This window comes from Bubalus bubalis, chromosome 1, assembly GCF_019923935.1.
Source record: "Bubalus bubalis isolate 160015118507 breed Murrah chromosome 1, NDDB_SH_1, whole genome shotgun sequence".
In the NCBI taxonomy this organism is placed as follows: domain Eukaryota; kingdom Metazoa; phylum Chordata; class Mammalia; order Artiodactyla; family Bovidae; genus Bubalus; species Bubalus bubalis.
This window is the reverse complement of record NC_059157.1, coordinates 50,046,650-50,067,018: the sequence shown is the minus strand read 5'-3', so window position 1 is coordinate 50,067,018 and position 20,369 is coordinate 50,046,650. Positions and strand designations below refer to the sequence as shown.

The following is a 20,369-nucleotide window of genomic DNA, read 5'->3' as shown; positions in this document are numbered from 1 at the left end:
ATGGCCTCTGTTGAAAACTGAGCAATTGTGAAGCTGAACTTTGAAGTTCTTCTTGATATAAGCATTTCTATTTATACCTGCATCAGAAATAATGTCTTTCCCAACTATTTCTTGTTTTTCATATACTTAGGCACTCACATATAAGCACAAATCTCAGTATTTCAGACTGTGCTTTACAAATCTCTCTGTGTCTGGGATGGAGCTGGAGGTGAAAGAGGAGGAATGATACTTTATTCAGGAAGTTAATGCAAATTCCAAAATAAACAAGAGGTGTCCTGAGTACTTAAAGGAATAATGGAAAGCAAGGGGAATTTTCCAGCATATATGAGACATAAGAAGCAGAGAGAGGTGTCAAGCACATGAGACTAAAGAATGCATGTAAAAGTCAAAACATTCTATCATATCATCTGCTCTTGATGGAAATGCAAATGTATTTGTTTGTATACATTGATGTTGAAATTGTTTGCAATCACTTAGTTGATAAACAGTTTTGAGTAGTTTTGAAAGGGTCTCATCTTAGACACTGAAGACAAAGTAGAAAAATTAAAGAGAAATTTCCTGCTCTCATGGTGTTTACATTCTAGTAGGTGAAGAATAAGAAAATAAAAAATAACTAAGCTAATTTCAAACTGACAGTTGGGATGTGGGAATAGAACAATTTAGTGGGAAAGAGAGTAAGGATTGAAGCATTAAAGAGATATTTCAGGGAGGTATTTTCACCTTGTGATATCTCATGCCAATTGCAAAGAAAGATTCAAAAGGACAGTAAGAAATGTAAAGGGGGAGAAGAAGTCCAAGAAGTTTTGGAAGAATATATTTAGTAAGGGTCTATGAGATAGCTTATATATCCAGTAAAGAGTCTTCACAAACTAACTCTTAACATACCTTCAAAATCTGAAACGTTGTGACTCCCTTGATTAAAGAGGGCTTCCTTGGTGGCTCAGACAGTAAAGAATCTGCCTGCAGCACAGACCTGGGGTCAATCCTTGGGTTGGGAAGATCCCCTGCAGAAGACAATGACTATCTAACCCAATATTCCTGCCTGAAGTATTCCATGGATAGAAGAGCCTGGTGGGCTCCAGTCCATGGGGTTGCAAAGAGTTGGACACATCTGGACAACTAACACTTTCATGCTTTCACTAGTTAAAGAACACTTGAGACATTCAGCTCAGTGAAATGACAAAATGGTGACAATCAATCCAAATATCTATAAGTTTGTAAGTGACACACAAATATTTGAACAGAAATTTGACTTAATCTATCAATTTTTTATTAGACAAATATTAATTGAGACCAACTTATGTGAAAAGTATTATACCCAGAGCTGGTTATTCCATGATGCACAGAATAGAGGTGGTTCTGCACGCATCATTAGGTATGAAGAGGCTTGAGTGAAAAGGTTTAGAAATAATGCAATAAAGATGGAAGGCTTTTCAGTAACCCAGGGGAATTGTGGCCAGAAATTCTGCTTTGGCAGAGGCATTGAAAAGCAAAGTGTCTACTGTAGAAAATTTGTGAAGCAAACTTATAATTTCAAATTGCAAGGAGGACAGGAAAGGTAAGAAAACTGAAGCATAATGATGATTGGAATGAGGATATATTTTCTTTATGCCTACCATTCGTTATTAAACATAGAATCATAAGATTATATCAGTGATCAATAGAAGAAAATAAAAGGTTGAATGACTTCTCAGCTGAAGAATTAATTCCTAATACTGAAAATTCTCAGAAAAGAGAAACTTGATGAAAGTTCCTTCTGAAGGCATTCAGTAAAGTACTGGATCACCACTCATCTCACTGTTGTTGCAATTTCAGTGTACAATAGAAGATTTCATGGTTCTTATTGTAAAAATAATAATAATTGAAATCTGCTTGTTTATGAAAGATAGTGGTACACCTAAGCAAGTGAGATAAGCAAAAATAACACCCCACTAACGTTAATATAGAAAAAACAAGATAGTTCCAGAAAAATATCTACTTCTGCCTTATTGACTATGCCAAAGCCTTTGACTGTGTGGATCACAACAAACTGTGGAAAATTCTGAAAGAGATGGGAATACCAGACCTCCTTAGCCATCTCCTGAGAAATCTGTATCCAGGTCAAGAAGCAACAGTTAGAACTGGACATGGAACAACAGACTGGTTCTAAATTGGGAAAGGAGTAAGTCAAGGATGTATACTGTTACCCTGCTTATTTAACTTCTAAGCAGAGTACACCATGCAAAATGCCAGGCTGGATGAAGCACAAGCTGGAATCAAGATTGCCGGGAGAAATATCAGTAACCTCAGATATACAGATGACACCATCCTTATGGCAGAAAGTGAAGAGGAACTGAAGAGTCTCTTGATGAAAGTGAAAGTGGAGAATGAAAACTCCACTTAAAACTCAACATTCAAAAAACTAAGATCATGCATCTGGTCCCATCACTTCATGGCAAATAGATGGGGAAATAATGGAAACAGTGAGAGATTTTATTTTCTTGGGCTCCAAAATCACTGCAGATGGTGACTGCAGCCATGATATTAAAAGACACTTACTCCTTGGAAGAAAATCTATGGCCAACCTAGAAAACATATTAAAAAGCAAAGACATTACTTTGCCAACAAAGGTCCGTCTATTCAAAGCTATGGTTTTTCCAGTAGTCATGTATGGATGTGAGAGTTGGACTCAGCAAACTGAATGCCAAAGAATTGATGCTTTTGAACTGTGTTGTTGGAGAAGACTAGGGTCCCTTGGACTGCAAGGAGATCAGACCAGTCCATCCTAAAGGAAATCAGTCCTGAATATTCATTGGAAGGACTGATCCTGAAGCTAAAGCTCCAGTACTTTGACTACCTGATGCAAAGAACTGACTCATTGGAAAAGACCCTGATGCTGCGAAAGATTGCAGGCAGTAGGAGAACAGGACAACAGAGGATGAGATGGTTGCATGGCCTCACCAACTCAATGGACATGAGTTTGAGCAAGCTCTGGGAGTTGGTGATGGACAGATACCCTGGCTTGCTGCAGTCCATGAGGTGACAAAAAGTAGGACATGACTGAGCTGCTGAACTGAACTTAACTGTACTGAAACTTAAAAAGCTATACATTTTTTGGCTACATTTTGGCATTAGAAAGTTCAGATGTTTAGTTTAGAGTGAGAAGGAAGAGTATGTTTGGATTTAGACATCCATAGAGAGAGAAATTTACTTGCAAACACACAGCTGTACTGTAATATTTCTATTCTCAGTATTGCTGACATTCTGGATTATTTTTCTTTTGGTTATTACATGCTGTTCTTGTCCTGGAGAATTAGGAGCATCCTTGAGTTCTACAACAAGATACCAATTGGTATCAGGCAGTAGGTATCTGGGTGAAGAACTCTGGCAAGAAGTTACAATGATTCAAGAAAATGAACAGACATATTTGTTTTCAAGTGATCAGAGGTAGATGTGAAAATAAAAAAGAAAAAGTTAAGGGGAATTTTTTAAACACTCCCTCCCAAACCTTTTAAAATAAGATATATATTAAATGAAAGGAGGTTTTGAAAATGGGTATCTGTTATTGGGCACATGATTCTAGTGAGAAATTCTTTGGCAGAGGAAAATTAAAATGATGCTCTTTAAATGAAATGAGTCTCCAAAATAAGAAGCTATTTTAAGCAAAGCATTATTGGTCAACAGTGACTGGCTCATAATGTTGCTTCCATATTTGCTGCCTGTGTCAGGGAATGAATGGTATGTCCTTCCAATTACTGGCAGTATATAAAGGTCCAAGGGAAGGAGAAGACACACACACACTTCAGAAACATCGTCTTGCAGCTCACCTGAACCCTCTTGCCTTGACAACATGTGTTGTAACTACTACGGCAACTCCTGTGGCTACGGCTGTGGAAAGAGCTACAGCTGTGGGTTCAGCCCCTATTATGGCTGTGGATATGGAACCAGATATGGCTGTGGATACGGCTCAGGATACGGCTGTGGATATGGGACAGGATATGGCTGTGGATTTGGCCCCTATTATGGCTATGGCTACGGAACCAGATATGGCTGTGGATATGGCTCTGGCTATGGCAGCTACTGGCCAGTTTGCTACAGGAGATGTTATTCTTCTTGCTTCTAGAACATCATCATCTAAGCCCTTTTTGCTTCTGAGATGAAACAGCTAGGCTAATGCTGATTCAAGGATTTATAACCCAAGATTTACACTTGCAAGAAATCACATGCCTGACAGAGGCTTTGACCTGCAAATACCCACTTTAGATTGGCATCTTTTAGCCCTGAAGCTTCTTGGTAGTATCTCTGACTCTTTTGCAAATGTTAGTCTTTATTCTCTGATTCTCTGTTACGACTGTATTGATGATCCTAACAAAATCACTTGTTCTCAATAAAAATGGTTCATTGTTTCTCTCAAATCTCTGTGTACTTGCTTGGGAATTAGTCTTTTTCCAGGCCTTGTAGACTCAGTTGAAAATTGGGCAAACGTGATGCATGAGTTTGAGCTTTTCTTTGATATAATGCAAACATTTCTTTCATATCTGTATCAGAAATAATGTCTTCTCCACCTTCCTTGTATCTTATGTACTCAGGCACTCACATACCCAAGCACAAATCTCCCAGTATTTCTGAACCGTGCTTTGTAAATCCCAATGTGTCTAGGATGGAACTAAAGGGGAAAGAGGAGGAAGAATACCAATTTCTTCAGGAAGTTGATGCAAAGTCCAAGGTAGACAAAAGATGACCTGAGTGCTTAAAAGAATGGAAGAGACACTTTCCAGGTTCATGAGAATTAGCATTAGATATAGGAATTAAGAACACGAGAATAAGGAACTAAGCAACAGAAAAGTAATAATAGAAATACACTCATAATGTATGTTTTGATGTAATTGCCTATGTATTTGCATATACTGAGGTTGAGGAAATTGATTTCAATCACTAACTGACAGTTTTGAATATTTTTGAAAGGGTCTCAAATTAGACAGTGAAGGCAATGTAGGTAAATTAAAGACAAGCCTCTTGCTTTCAGTGTTTATATTCCACCATGTGCATATAGAAAAACCAACAGCATAAATAATTCAGATAATTTGAAACTGACAATTGGAGTGGAGGGAATAAAATACCGAAAAGCAAAAGAGAGTAAAAGTTGTATTAGAGAGCTAGTTCAGGGAGGTATTTTGAACTTGTGACAAATGAGCTGATGTCAATCGCAAAGAAAGGGCAGTAGCAAGTGTAAATGGGACAAATTTTATGAAGTTTTGTAACAATATGATTTGTTAGGCATGTATGAGATAATTCACATATCTAGAAAAGAGTTTTCACAAAGTAACTCTTAACATACCTTCAAAATCTGAAACATTGTGACTCCCTTAGTTAAAGAGGGCTTCCTTGGTGGCTCAGACAGTAAAGAATCTGCCTGCAGCACAGACCTGGGGTCAGTCCTTGGGTTGGGAAGATCCCCTGCAGAAGGCAATGACTATCTAACCCAATATTCCTGCCTGAAGTAGTCCATGGATAGAAGAGTCTGGCAGGCTCCAGTCCATGGGGTTGCAAAGAGTTGGACACATCTGGACAACTAACACTTTCATGCTTTCACTAGTTAAAGAACACTTGAGACATTCAGCTCAGTGAAATGACAAAATGGTGACAATCAATCCAAATATCTATTAGTTTGTAAATGACACACAAATATGTTTCAGAAATTTGACTTAATCTATTTTTATTAGAGTAATATTAATTGAGCCCAATTTATGTGCAAGGTATTATACCCAGAGCTGGTTATTCCATGATGCACAGAATAGAGGCGGTTCTTCAGGCATCATTATGTATGGAGAGGCTTGAGTGAAAAGGTTTAGAAATAATGCAATAAAGATGGAAGGCTTTTCAGTAACCCAGGGGAATTGTGGCCAGAAATTCTGCTTTGGCAGAGGCATTGAAAAGCAAAGTGTCTACTGCAGAGAATTTGTGAAGCAAACTTATAATTTCAAATTGCAAGGAGGACAGGAAAGGTAAGAAAACTGAAGCATAATGATGATTGGAATGAGGATATATTTTCTTTATGCCTATCATTCATGATTCAACATAGCAGAGTCATAAGATTATACCAGTGATCAATAGAAGAAAAAAAAAGTTGAATGATTTCTCAACTGAAGGAAAAATGCCTAGTATTGAAAATTCTCAGAAAATGAAATCCGAAGCTTGATGAAAGTTCTTTTGAAGGCATTCAGTAAAGTACTGGATTACCACTTATCTCACTGTTGTTGAAATTTGAGTGTGCAATAAAAGATTTTATGGGTCTTATTGTAAAAAATAACAAGTATTGGAATCTGCTTGATTATGAAAGATTATGAAAGGTACACCTAAGCAAGTGAGATAAACAAAAATAACACCCCAACCCCCGCCGCCAAACCTTAAAATGGAACAATTGTCAGTGCTAGTAAGTCAATTGGCATTATAAAATCTAATGAGATTTTGAATTTATAGATCAAAATGGGGAGAACTGATAGATTTCAATATGCTAATGGGTCTAATCTGTCTAATTGCTACTTAGATCTTCTTCAGTTTTTCTTAATAATTTTCTGTAGTTTTTAGTGTAGAGGTTTATATATATTTTATAAAATACATTCCTAGGAATTTGGTGGGTTTTAATGATATTACAAGTAATAAATACATTAAAACTTTTCACTTTTGTAAGTTCCTATGTTGCAAATAAATGAAAATCCAACTGAAAAAATAAAATAAAATAGAACAAGCAAGAAAGCTCCAGAAAAACATCTACTTCTGCTTTATTGACTACGACAAACGCTTTGACTATGTAGATCACAAGAAACTGAGGAAAATGTTTCAAGAGATGGGAATATCAGACCACCTTGCCTGCCTCCTGAGAACCTGTATGCAGGTCAAGAAGCAGCAGTTAAAATATCATGTATGAAATGACTTGCCAGTCCAGGTTCGATGCACGATACTGGATGCTTGGGTCTGGTGCACTGGGACGACCCAGAAGGATGGAATGGGGAGGGAGGAGGGAGGAGGGTTCTGAATGGGGAACACATGTATACCTGTGGCGGATTCATTTTGATATTTGGCAAAACTAATACAATTATGTAAAGTTTAAAAATAAAATAAAATTTAAAAAAATAATACTAAATAAATAAAGATTTACTCCTGCACTGCTGAAAAAAAAAAAAAAAAAAGAACTGGACATGGAACAATGAATTGGTTCCAAATTGGGAAAGCACTAAGTCAAGGCTGTTTACTGTGACCCTGCTTATTTATCTTCTAAGCAGAGTACATCATGCAAAATGCCAGGCTGGATGAAGCACAAGCTGGAATCAAGATTAGTGAGAGAAATATAAATAATCTCAGATTTGCAGATGACACCACCTTTATGGCAGAAAGTGAAAAGGAACTGAAGAGCCTCTTGATGAAAGTGAAAGAGGAGAATGAAATGGCTGGCTTAAAACTCAACATTCAGAAAACAAAGATCATGCATCTGGCCCATCACTTCATGGCAAATAGATGGGGAGACAATGGAAACTGTGAGAGACTTCATTTTCCTGGGCTCTAAAATTACTGCAGATGGTGATTGCAGCCATAAAAGAAAAAGATGCTTGCTCACTGGAAGAAAAGCTGTGACCAAACTAGACAGCATATTAAAAAGCAGAGACATGACTTTGCCGAGAAAGGTCCATCTAGTCAAAGCTATGGTTTTTCCAGTAGTCATGTATGGATGTGAGTGTTGGATTATAAAAAGAACTGAATGCCAAAGAATTGATGATTTGAACTGTGTTGTTCAAGAAGACTCTTGAGAGTCCCTTGGACTGCAAGGAGATCCAACCAGTCCATCCTAAAGGAAATCAGTCCTGAACATTCATTGGAAGGACTGATGCTGAAGCTGAAGCTCCAGTATTTTGACTACCTGGTGTGAAGAACTGACTCATTTGAAAAGACCCTGATGCTGGGAAAGATTGAAGACAGGAGGAGAAGGGGACAACAGAGGATGAGATGGTTGGATGGCCTCATCGACACGATGGACGTGAGTTTGAAAAAGCTCTGGTAGTTGGTGATGGGCAGGGAACCCTGGCTTGCTGCAGTCCATGAGGTCGGAAAGAATTGGACATGACTGAGCGACTGAACTGAACTGAACTGTACTGAAACTTTTAAAAGCTACACTTTTTTTTTCCCCCTACATGATTGGCAATAGAAAATTCAGATGTGTAGCTTTGAGTGAGAAGGAAGAGTAGGTTTGGATTTAGACATCCATAGAGAGAAGGAACTTATTTGTAAACACACAGGTATACTGTAATGTTTCTATTCTCAGTACTACTAACATTCTAGATTATTGTTCTTTTAGTTATTACATGTTGCTCTGTGCCCTGGAGACTTAGTACCATCCCTGGGTTTTACATACTGTGGACATGGAACAACGGACTGGTTCCAAATAGGAAAGGGGATACGCCAAGGCTGTATATTGTTACCCTGTTTATTTAACTTCTATGCAGAGTACATCATGAGAAACTCTGGGCTGGAAGAAGGACAAGCTGGAATCAAGATTGCCGGGAGAAATACCAATAACCTCAGATATGCAGATGACATCACCCTTATTTCAGAAAGTGAAGAGGAACTCAAAGGCCTCTTGATGAAAGTGAAAGTGGAGAGTGAAAAAGTTGGCTTAAAGCTCAACATTCAGAAAACGAAGATCATGGCATCCGGTCCCATCACTTCATGGGAGATAGATGGGGGAACAGTGGAAACAGTGTGAGACTTTATTTATCTGGGCTCCAATATCACTGTAGATGGTGATTGCAGCCATGAAATTAAAAGACGCTTACTCCTTGGAAGGAAAGTTATGACCAACCTACACAGCATATTAAAAAGGAGACACATTATTTTGCTAACAAAGGTCCATCTAGTCAAGGTTATGGTTTTTCCAGGAGTCATGTATGGATATGAGAGTTGGACTCTAAAGAAAGCTAAGTGCTGAAGAATTGATGCTTTTGAGCTGTGGCGTTGGAGAAGACTCTTGAGAGTCCCTTGGAGTACAAGGAGATCCAACCAGTCCATCCTAAAGGAGATCAGTCCTGGGTGTTCATTGGAAGGACTGATGTTGAAGCTGAAACTCTAATACTTTGTCCACCTGATCAAACAGCTGACTCATTTCAAAAGATCCTGATTCTGGGGAAAATTGAAAGCAGGAGGAGAAGGGGATGACAGAGGATGAGACAGTTGGATGGCATCACTGACTCAGTGTACCTGAATTTGGACAAACTCAGGGAGTTGGTGATGGACAGGGAGGCCTGATGTGCTGTAGTCCTTGGGGTTGCAAAGAGTCGGACACAATGAGTGACTGAACTGAACTGAACTGATATATGTATTTATGTATGACTCTCTCCTCTATTCATCCAATGAGCCTAGTTCTCAGTGAATTCATAATTTTATGTAGGAGTAACATAGTAGGATTTAAAGAAGAAATGAAGTAATTGTTTTTGTAGCCATGTGTTATGAAAGTTATAAAATAAGGAAGGTTATAAATGTTGTGAGAGTCAGGAAAGAGTTCTGAGAAGATGGGGCACTAGACATGAGGCTTGAGTAGGAACTGGCCAGTCAGATAAGGGAGTGGGACAACAAGTCTTTCTGTGCATTTATTACCACCAGTCGAGGTGTGTAATCACTAAGCAGATGTAGAGAGGAACTCTCAGACTTTTCTTTTTCTCTTCAGATTATTTAGAGCACAGCGCATACTGCTTCCATAAGCAGGAGAGGGCCTGGCCAGGAGGAGCATATGGCAGTGAGCTCACTAGCAGAAGACTATGAAAACTTGGCTCTGACACTCAGTTGCTGTGTGATTTCAAGATAGTGACTTAATCACTCTGAGCCTCAGCTTCTTTCTCCCAACACTTGTTTGTCAAGTACCCACTCTATTTATTTTAAGAGGATGTGAAAATGAATTGAGATAATGTGTAAAAAGACATTTTACAACATGCAATAGAGATGAACTGGTTCGGTTCAGTTCAGTTCAGTTCAGTCATTCAGTTGTTTCCAACTCTTTACAACCCCATGAACCAGGCCTTTTCCATGCCAGGACTCCCTGTCCATCACCAATTCCTGGAGCTTACCCAAACTCATGCCCATTGAGTTGGTGATGCCATCCAACCATCTCATCCTCTGCCATCCTCTTCTCCTCCTGCCCTCAATTTTCCCAGCATCAGGGTCTTTTCAAATGAGTCAGCTCTTCACATCAGGTGTCCAAAGTATTGGAGTTTCAGCTTCAAAATCAGTCCTTCCAATGAATACCCAGGACTGATCTCCTTTAGGATGGACTGGTTGGATGTCCTTGCAGTCCAAGGGAGTTTCAAGACTTTTCTCCAACACCACAGCTCAAAAGCATCAATTCTTCTGCACTCAGCTTTCTTCACAGTCCAACTCTCACATCCATACATGACCACTGGAAAAACCATAGCCTTGACTAGACAGACTTTTCTTGGCAAAGTAATGTGTCTCCTTTTTAATGTGCTGTCTAGGTTGGTCATAACTTTCTTCCATGAAGTAAGTGTCTTATAATTTCATGGCTGCAATCACTATCTGCAGTTATTTTGGAGCCCCAAAAAATAAAATCTGACACTGCTTCCAGTGTTTCCCCATCTATTTGCCATGAAGTGATGGGACCGGATGCCATGATCTTAGTTTTCCGATGTTGAGCTTTAAGCCAACTTTTTCACTCTCCTCTTTCACTTTCATCAAGAGGCTCTTTAGTTCTTCTTCACTTTCTGCCATAAGGGTGGTGTCATCTGCATATCTGAGGTTATTGATATTTCTCCCAGCAATCTTGATTCCAACTTGTGCTTCCTTCAGCCTGGGTTTTCTCAGTTTTTCATGATGTACTCTGCATATATGTTAAATAAGCAGGGTGACAATATACAGCCCTGACGTACTCCTTTTCCTATTTGGAACCAGTCTGTTTTCCATGTCCAGTTCTAACTGTTGCTTCCTGACCTGCATACAGGTTTCTCAAGAGGCAGGGCAGGTGGTCTGGTATTCCCATCTCTTTCAGAATTTTCCACAGTTTATTGTGACTCACACAGTCAATGTCTTTGGCATAGTCAATAAAGCAGAAATAGATGTTTCTCTGGAACACTCTTGCTTTTTTGATGATCCGGTGGATGTTGATAATTTGATCTCTGGTTCCTCTGCCTTTCCCAAATCCAGCTTGAACATCTGGAAGTTCACGGCTTGCATATTGCTGAAACTTGGCTTGGAGAATTTTGAGTATTACTTTACTAGCATGTGAGATGAATGCAGTTGTGCAGTAGTTTGAGCATTCTTTGGCATTGCCTTTCTTTAGGATTGCAATGAAAACTGAACTTTTGCAGTTCTGTGGCCACTGCTGAGATTTCCAAATTTCCTGGCATATTGAGTGCAGCACTTTCACAGCATCATCTTTGAGGATTTAAAACAGCTCAACCTGAATTCCATTATCTCTTCTAGCTTTGTTCGTAACAATGCTTCCTAAGGCCCACTTGACTTCACATTCCAGGATGTCTTGCTCTAGATGAGCGATCACACCATCCTGATTATCTGGGTCATGAACACCTTTTTTGTTAGTTTTCTGTGTATTCTTGCCACCTCTTCTTAATATCTTCTGCTTCTGTTAGGTCCATACCATTTCTGTCCTTATTGAGCCCAAATTGCAGGAAATGTTCCCTTGGTATCTCTAATTTTCTTGAATAGATCTCTACTCTTTGCATTCTATTGTTTTCCTCTATTTTTTGCATTGATCACTGTAGAAGGCTTTCTTATCTCTCCTTGCTATTCTTTGGAACTCTGCATCAGATGAGTATATCTTTCCTTTTCTCCTTTGCTTTTCACTTCTCTTCTTTTCTATTTGTAAGGCCTCCTCAGACAGGCATTTTACTTATTTGTATTTCTATTTCTTGGGGATGGTCTTGATTCCTTTCTCATGTACAATGTCACTAAGTCCATTCATAGTTCATCAGGCATTCTGTCCATCAGATCTAGTCCTTTAAATCTATTTCTCACTTTCACTGTATATTTGTAAGGGATTTCATTTAGGTCATACCTGAATGGAAAAAGCAAGAGAGTTCCAGAAAAACATCTATTTCCGCTTTATTGACTATGCCAAAGCCTTTGACTGGGTGGATCACAATACTGTGGATTTTCCACAGTTTTCTGAAAGAGATGGGAATATCAGAACACCTGATCTGCCTCCTGAGAAATTTGTATGCAGGTCAGGAAGCAACAGTTAGAACTGGACATGGAACAACAGACTGGTTCCAAATAGGAAAAGGAGTTCGTCAAGGCTGTATATTGTCACACTGTTTGTTTAACTTATATGCAGAGTACATCATGAGAAATGCTGGACTGGAAGAAGGACAAGCTAGAATCAAGATTGCCAGGAGAAATATCAATAACCTCAGATATGCAGATGACATCACCCTTATGGCAGAAAGTGAAGAGGAACTCAAAAGCCTCTTGATGAATGTGAAAGTGGAGAGTGAAAAAGTTGGCTTAAAGCTCAACATTCCGAAAACGAAGATCATGGCATCTGGTCCCACCACTTCATGGGAAATAGATGGGGGAACAGTGGAAACAGTGTCAGACTTTATTTTTCTGGTCTCCAAAATCACTGCAGATGGTGACTGCAGCCATGAAATTAAAAGACGCTTACTCCTTGGAAGCAAAGCTATTACCATCCTAGATAGCATATTCAAAAGCAGAGACATTACTTTGCCAACAAAGGTTCGTCTAGTCGAGGCTATGGTTTTCATGTGGTCATGTATGGATGTGAAAGTTGGACTATGAAGAAGGCTGAGCTCGAAGAATTGATGCTTTTGAACTGTGGTGTTGGAGAAGACTCTGAGAGTCCCTTGGACTGCAAGGAGATTCAACCAGTCCATCCTGAAGGAGATCAGCCCTGGGATTTCTTTGGAAGGAATGATGCTAAAGATGAAACTCCAGTACTTTGGCCACCTCATTTGAAGAGTTGACTCATTGGAAAAGACTCTGATGCTGGGAGGGATTTGGGGCAGGAGGAGAAGGGGACGACAGAGGATGAGATGGTTGGATGGCATCACTGACTCGATGGACATGAGTCTCAGTGACCTCCAGGAGTTGGTGATGGACAAGGAGGCCTGGCGTGCTGCAATTCATGGGATCACAAGGGTCGGACACGACTGAGTGACTGATCTAATCTGATCTTAATGGTCTACTGGCTTTCCCTACTTTCTTCAATTTCAGTCTGAATTTGGCAATAAGTAGTTCATGATCTGAGCCACAGTCAGCTCCTAGTCTTGTTTTTGCTAACTGTATAGAGCTTGTCCATCTTTGGCTACAAAGAATATGCATTCCTTAGTTCTTTATTCTCAAATGTTTAACACCAACTCTGCTTAGAATTTCTCATTACTTCTGGGAAGCGTCTCTTCTATTCCATTACTACTGCAGGAAGTCAGATTGTCTCTCCTGCACCTGGACTTTGTCATGACCACCTGAATGTGTGTCACTCCTCCTCCACTTGCTCCTCCAGCTCCATTCCTGAAACAGTGAGATTTGCACGGTTCAGCACGGTTCTGAAATACTGTGAGATTTGTGCTTAGGTATGTGAGTGGCTGAGCATGTGAGATACAAGGAATAGTTGGATAACGTATTATTTTTGGTGCAAATAAAAGAAGAAATGCTTGTATTATATCAAAGAACTCAAGGTTTAAGCAACCTCTTAGCCTAATCTTTGAAAGAGGCCATAGCACCTCACGAAAGACTAATTCATAAGCAGTACACAGAGATTTGTTAGAAGCAATGAGCCATTTTTATTGAGGATAAGCGGTTATCCAAGCTTTAGAATGTTAGGATCATTAACACAATCATAACAGAGACTCAGAGATTAAGGAGTAAAGGCTAACATTTGGAAGAGTCAGGTGATATCACCATTGAACTTCAGAACTCAAGCATGTGAATCTAAAAACGGGTAGTTGGTGGTCAAAGCCTCTGTCACACATACAATTTCTTGCAAGTACAAATCATGGGTTACAGATCCTCAAAGCAGTATTATTTTTAGATTCCTCATTTCAGAAGCAGGCTAGGCTAAGAGGGTGATGTTCTAGCAGCAAGAATAACATCTCCTGTAGCAAACTGGCCAGTAGCTGCCATAGCCAGAGCCATATCCACAGCCATATCTGGTTCCATAACCACAGCCATAATAGGGGCTAAATCCACAGCCATATCCTGTCCCATATCCACAGCCGTATCCCGAGCCGTATCCACAGCCGTATCTACTTCCATATCCACAGCCATAATAGGGGCTGAACCCACAGCTGTAGCTCTTTCCACAGCCATAGCCACAGGAGTTCCCGTAGTAGTTACAACACATGTTGTCAAGGCAAGAGGGTTCAGGTGGACTGCAAGAGGATGTTTCTGAAGTGTGTGTGTCTCCTTCCCATGGACCTTTATATACTGTCAGTAATTGGCAGAGCATACCATTCATTCCCTGACATAGACAACAAATATGGAAGCAACATTATGAGCCAGTCACGTCACCACTGACAATCACTAAAGTTTGCTTAAAATAGCTCATTATTTGGGAGACTCCTGTTTCGTTTTAAGAGCTTCACTTTAATTTGTTCTGCTGACAAACTGTCTTAGTAGAATCGTGTGACCCAAAGCTGATCATTTTCAAATCTCCTCTCATTTAACAGATACCTTATAGAACAAGCTTGTTGGGGAATGTCAGACAATTTTGCCTCCTTTTCTCTCTCATTTTTCCAAAATACCTGCTTCTGACCACAGGAAAAGGAATATTCCTGTCTCCTTTCCTAAATCATTGCAACTTTCTGTCCATTTTCTCCTACCCTTTCTGCATTCATCACCCCTGCATTGTCTGACTCTCCTCAAATCCTAAGAATCTGATCAGTATCTGATAGCTCAAAAAGATGTCCATTCCCTGGAAGAGTGAAGACTTACAGGCGTGGAGACAGTGTGCTGCATGTGTCCTTCTTGTATTTCCTTCTTCCGTGCACCAGGCAACGGAAGGTCCTGTTCACGAGGGGCAGCCCTCTTTTTCTCTTTTTTTTGTAGCTACCTGAGTATCGTCTTTGAGGAGACTTTAACAGTTTAACCAACTTTATTTGGCTGAAAAATCAGAAGACCTCAGTTAGATCAGAAACTCATTTTTTCACATAAAGCCTTATCAGAGTTTTGTGTTATGAGATGTCAGTCCATTCCCCTCACTCAATCATTCTTGCCTTCTTCTATCACTACTCTTCCTTACACATTATGTTCAAAGGATAAAGGTAAGTAGGGTCACTCTGATACTACAGCAAAAGCCCATCTTCAGCTCCTAGTACACTCAGGACATCAAGTACCACAAAACTCAATTTTATCCTTATTCATATGTACATTAATCAGAAGTTCTCAACCTTCTACAAAAATGTCCATTGTGACTTTGATATATAATGTGTCTCCTTTCTTCTAAATAATCCTCTCTAACACACTTACTTTTTTGACATGTAAAAGAGGGAAATGAGTATCATTTCTTCTGCTGTTAATATTTTTCTTGCCACCAAATCTCTCAGCTTAAAAATATCTACTTGTACTTCAAAACTCAGATCTGTAATCAGCTCCTGTGAGATGCCTTTCCTCCGTGTTATTGTCTGGATCATTCTCCCCTTGGTCCTAGGGCTTCCCTAGCGGCTCAGGAAAGAATCTGCCTGCAATGCAAGAGATGTAGGTTCGATCTTTGGGTCTGGAAGATCCCCTGGAGGAGGAAATGGCAACCCCCTCCAGTGTTCTTGCCTGGGAATTCCCAAGGACAGAGGGGCCTGGCAGGCTATACAGTCCATGGAGTTGAAAAGAGTCTGACATCAAGCAAAAGTTGAGAGAATTCAACACCACCAAACCAGCTCTCCAACAAATACTAAAGGATATTCTCTAGACAGGAAACACAAAAACCGTGTATAAATTCGAACCCAAAACAATAAAGTAAATGGCAACGGGATCATACTTATCAGTAATTACGTTAAATGTAAATGGGTTGATGCCCCAACCAAAAGACAAAGACTGGCTGAATGGATACAAAAACAAGACCCCTACATATGTTGTCTACAAGAGACCCACCTCAAAACAGGGGACACATACAGACCGAAAGTGAAGGGCTGGAAAAAGATTTTCCATGCAAATAAGGATGAAAAGAAACCAGGAGTAGCAATAATTATATCAGATAAAATAGACTTTAAAACAAAGGCTGTGAAAAGAGACAAAGATGGTCACTACATAATGATCAAAGGATCAATCCAAGAAGAAGATATAACAATTATAAATATATATGCACCCAACACAGGAGCACCGCAATATGTAAGACAAATGCTAACAAGTATGAAAGGAGAAATTGACAATAACACAATAATAGTGTGAGACTTTAATACCCCACTCACACCTATGGATAGATCAACTAAACAGAAAATTAACAAGGAAACACAAACTTTAAACGATACAATAGACCAGTTAGACCTAATTGATATCTATAGGACATTTCATCCCAAAATAATGAATTTCACCTTCTTCTCAAGCGCACATGGAACCTTCTCCAGGAGAGATCACATCCTGGGCCATAAAGCTAGCCTTGGTAAATTCAAAAAAATAGAAATCATTCCAAGCATCTTTTCTGACCACAATGCAGTAAGATTAGATCTCAATTACAGGAGAAAAACTATTAAAAATTCCAACATATGGAGGCTGAACAACACGCTGCTGAATAACCAACACATCACAGAAGAAATCAAAAAAGAAATCAAAATTTGCATAGAAACGAATGAAAATGAAAACACAACAACCCAAAACCTATGGGACACTTTAAAAGCAGTCCTAAGGGGAAAGTTCATAGCAATACAGGCATACCTCAAGAAACAAGAAAAAAGTCAAATAAATAACCTAACTCTACACCTAAAGCAACTAGAAAAGGAAGAAATGAAGAACCCCAGGGTTAGTAGAAGGAAAGAAATCTTAAAAATTAGGGCAGAAATAAATGCAAAAGAAACAAAAGAGACCATGGCAAAAATCAACAAAGCCAAAAGCTGGTTCTTTGAAAGGATAAATAAAATTGACAAACCATTAGCCAGACTCATCAAGAAACAAAGGGAGAAAAATCAAATCAATAAAATTAGAAATGAAAATGGAGAGATCACAACAGACAACACAGAAATACAAAGGCTCATAAGAGACTACTATCAACAATTATATGCCAATAAAATGGACAACGTGGAAGAAATTGACAAATTCTTAGAAAAGTACAACTTTCCAAAACTCGACCAGGAAGAAATAGAAAATCTTAGCAGACCCATCACAAGCATGGAAATTGAAACTGTAATCAAAAATCTTCCAGCAAACAAAAGCCCAGGTCCAGATGGCTTCACAGCTGAATTCTACCAAAAATTTAGAGAAGAGCTAACACCTATCCTGCTCAAACTCTTCCAGAAAATTGCAGAGGAAGGTAAACTTCCAAACTCATTCTACGAGGCCACCATCACCCTAATACCAAAACCTGACAAAGATCCCACAAAAAAAGAAAACTACAGGCCAATATCACTGATGAACATAGATGCAAAAATCCTTAACAAAATTCTAGCAGTCAGAATCAAACAACACATTAAAAAAGATTATACACAATGACCAAGTGGGCTTTATCCCAGGGATGCAAGGATTCTTCAATATTCGCAAATCAATCCATGTAATACACCACATTAACAAATTGAAAAATAAAAACCATATGATTATCTCAATAGATGCAGAGAAAGTCTTTGACAAAATTCAACATCCATTTATGATAAAAACTCTCCAGAAAGCACGAATAGAAGGAACATACCTCAACATAATAAAAGCTACATATGACAAACCCACAGCAAACATTATCCTCAATGGTGAAAACTTGAAAGCATTTCCTCTAAAGTCAGGAACAAGACAAGGGTGCCCACTTTCACCATTACTATTCAACATAGTTTTGGAAGATTTGGCCACAGCAATCAGAGCAGAAAAAGCAATAAAAGGAATCCAAATTGGAAAAGAAGAAGTAAAACTCGCACTATTTGCAGATGACATGATCCTCTACATAGAAAACCCTAAAGATTCCACCAGAAAATTACTAGAACTAATCAATGACTATAGTAAAGTTGCAGGATATAAAATCAACACCCAGAAATCCCTTGCATTCCTATACGCTAATAATGAGAAAACAGAAAGAGAAATTAAGGAAACAATTCCATTCACCATTGCAACGGAAAGAATAAAATACTTAGGAATATATCTACCTAAAGAAACTAAAGACCTATATATAGAAAACTATAAAACACTGGTGAAAGAAATCAAAGAGGACACTAATAGATGGAGAAATATACCATGTTCATGGATTGGAAGAATCAATATAGTGAAAATGAATATACTACCCAAAGCAATTTACAGATTCAATGCAATCCCTATCAAGCTACCAACGGTATTCTTCACAGAGCTAGAACAAATAATTTCACAATTTGTATGGAAATACAAAAAACCTCAAATAGCCAAAGCTATCTTGAGAAAGAAGAATGGAACTGGAGGAATCAACCTATCTGGCTTCAGGCTGTATTACAAAGCCACAGTTATCAAGACAGTATGGTACTGGCACAAAGACAGAAATATAGATCAATGGAACAAAATAGAAAGCCCAGAGATAAATCCACGCACATATGGACACCTTATCTTTGACAAAGGAAGCAAGAATATACAATAGATTAAAGACAATCTCTTTAACAGTTCTGGGGAAACTGGTCAACCACTTGTAAAAGAATGAAACTAGAACACTTTCTAACACCATACACCAAAATAAACTCAAAATGGATTAAAGATCTAAACGTAAGACCAGAAACTATCAAACTCCTAGAGGAGAACATAGGCAAAACACTCTCTGACATACATCACAGCAGGATCCTCTATGACCCACCTCCCAGAATATTGGAAAGAAAATCAAAAATAAACAAATGGGACCTAATTAAACTTAAAAGCTTCTGCACAACAAAGGAAACTATTAGCAAGGTGAAAAGACAGCCTTCAGAATGGGAGAAAATAATAGCAAATGAAGCAACTGACAAACAACTAATCTCAAAAATATACAAGCAACTCCTACAGCTTAACTCCAGAAAAATAAATGGACCAATCAAAAAATGGGCCAAAGAACTAAATAGACATTTCTCCAAAGAAGACATACAGATGGCTAACAAACACATGAAAAGATGCTCAACATCACTCATTATCAGAGAAATGCAAATCAAAACCACTATGAGGTACCATTTCACGCCAGTCAGAATGGCTGCGATCCAAAAGTCTACAAGCAATAAATGCTGGAGAGGGTGTGGAGAAAAGGGAACCCTCTTACACTGTTGGTGGGAATGCAAACTAGTACAGCCACTATGGAGAACAGTGTGGAGATTCTTTAAAAAACTGGGAATAGAACTGCCTTATGATCCAGCAATCCCACTGCTGGGCATACACACGGAGGAAACCAGAAGGGAAAGAGACACGTGTTCCCCGCTGTTCATCACAGCCCTGTTTATAATAGCCAGGACATGGAAGCAACCTAGATGTCCATCAGCAGATGAATGGATAAGAGAGCTGTGGTACATATACACAATGGAGTATTACTCAGCCATTAAAAAGAATACATTTGAATCAGTTCTAATGAGGTGGATGAAACTGGAGCCTATTATACAGAGTGAAGTAAGCCAGAAAGAAAAACACCAATATAGTATACTAAGACATATATATGGAATTTAGAAAGATGGTAACAATAACCCTGTGTACGAGACAGCAAAAGAGACACTGATGTATAGAACAGTCTTATGGACTCTGTGGGAGAGGGAGAGGGTGGGGAGATTTGGGAGAATGGCATTGAAACATGTATAATATCATGTATGAAATGAGTTGCCAGTCCAGGTTCGAGGCGTGATACTGGATGCTTGGGGCTGGTGCACTGGGACGACCCAGAGGGAGGGTATAGGGAGGGAGGAGGTAGGAGGGTTCAGGATGGGGAACACATGTATACCTGTGGCGGATTCATTTCGATATTCAGCAAAACTAATACAATATTGTAAAGTTTTAAAATAAAATAAAATTAAAAAAAAAAAAAGAAAGAAAAGAGTCTGACATGACCTAGCAACTAAGCCACCACAACCAGCACCTCCTGGCTCTTATGTGCAGACACACGTCAAAGCACTTGTCAAAGTTTATTAAAACTCTCTTGCCTCACTACTTGAAACATAACTTTATACCAAACATTCAACCTTTCATGACCAAACATTCAGTCCAAAAAGAACCGTGTAGCTTTGTTTGTTTGAGTAGGGGGGCTTTTTTTGTTTTTTGTT

General features: G+C 39.0%; 2 protein-coding genes across 2 annotated transcripts; one reads left to right on the top strand and one right to left on the bottom strand.

The window, feature by feature from the left end:
- The first annotated feature begins 3,784 nt into the window (after window positions 1-3,784).
- On the top strand, window positions 3,785-4,423 carry LOC112586274 (keratin-associated protein 21-1-like). Its single transcript, XM_025290540.3, has one exon. It carries the CDS (start codon window positions 3,830-3,832, stop codon window positions 4,100-4,102), a length of 273 nt encoding a protein of 90 aa, XP_025146325.1. The 5' UTR covers window positions 3,785-3,829; the 3' UTR covers window positions 4,103-4,423.
- Window positions 4,424-13,772: 9,349 nt separating this feature from the next.
- LOC112586256 (keratin-associated protein 6-2-like) lies at window positions 13,773-14,695 on the bottom strand. Its single transcript, XM_025290450.3, has one exon. The coding sequence runs from the start codon at window positions 14,468-14,470 to the stop codon at window positions 14,087-14,089; it is 384 nt and encodes a 127-aa protein (XP_025146235.2). The 5' UTR covers window positions 14,471-14,695; the 3' UTR covers window positions 13,773-14,086.
- Between the last annotated feature and the right edge of the window lie 5,674 nt (window positions 14,696-20,369).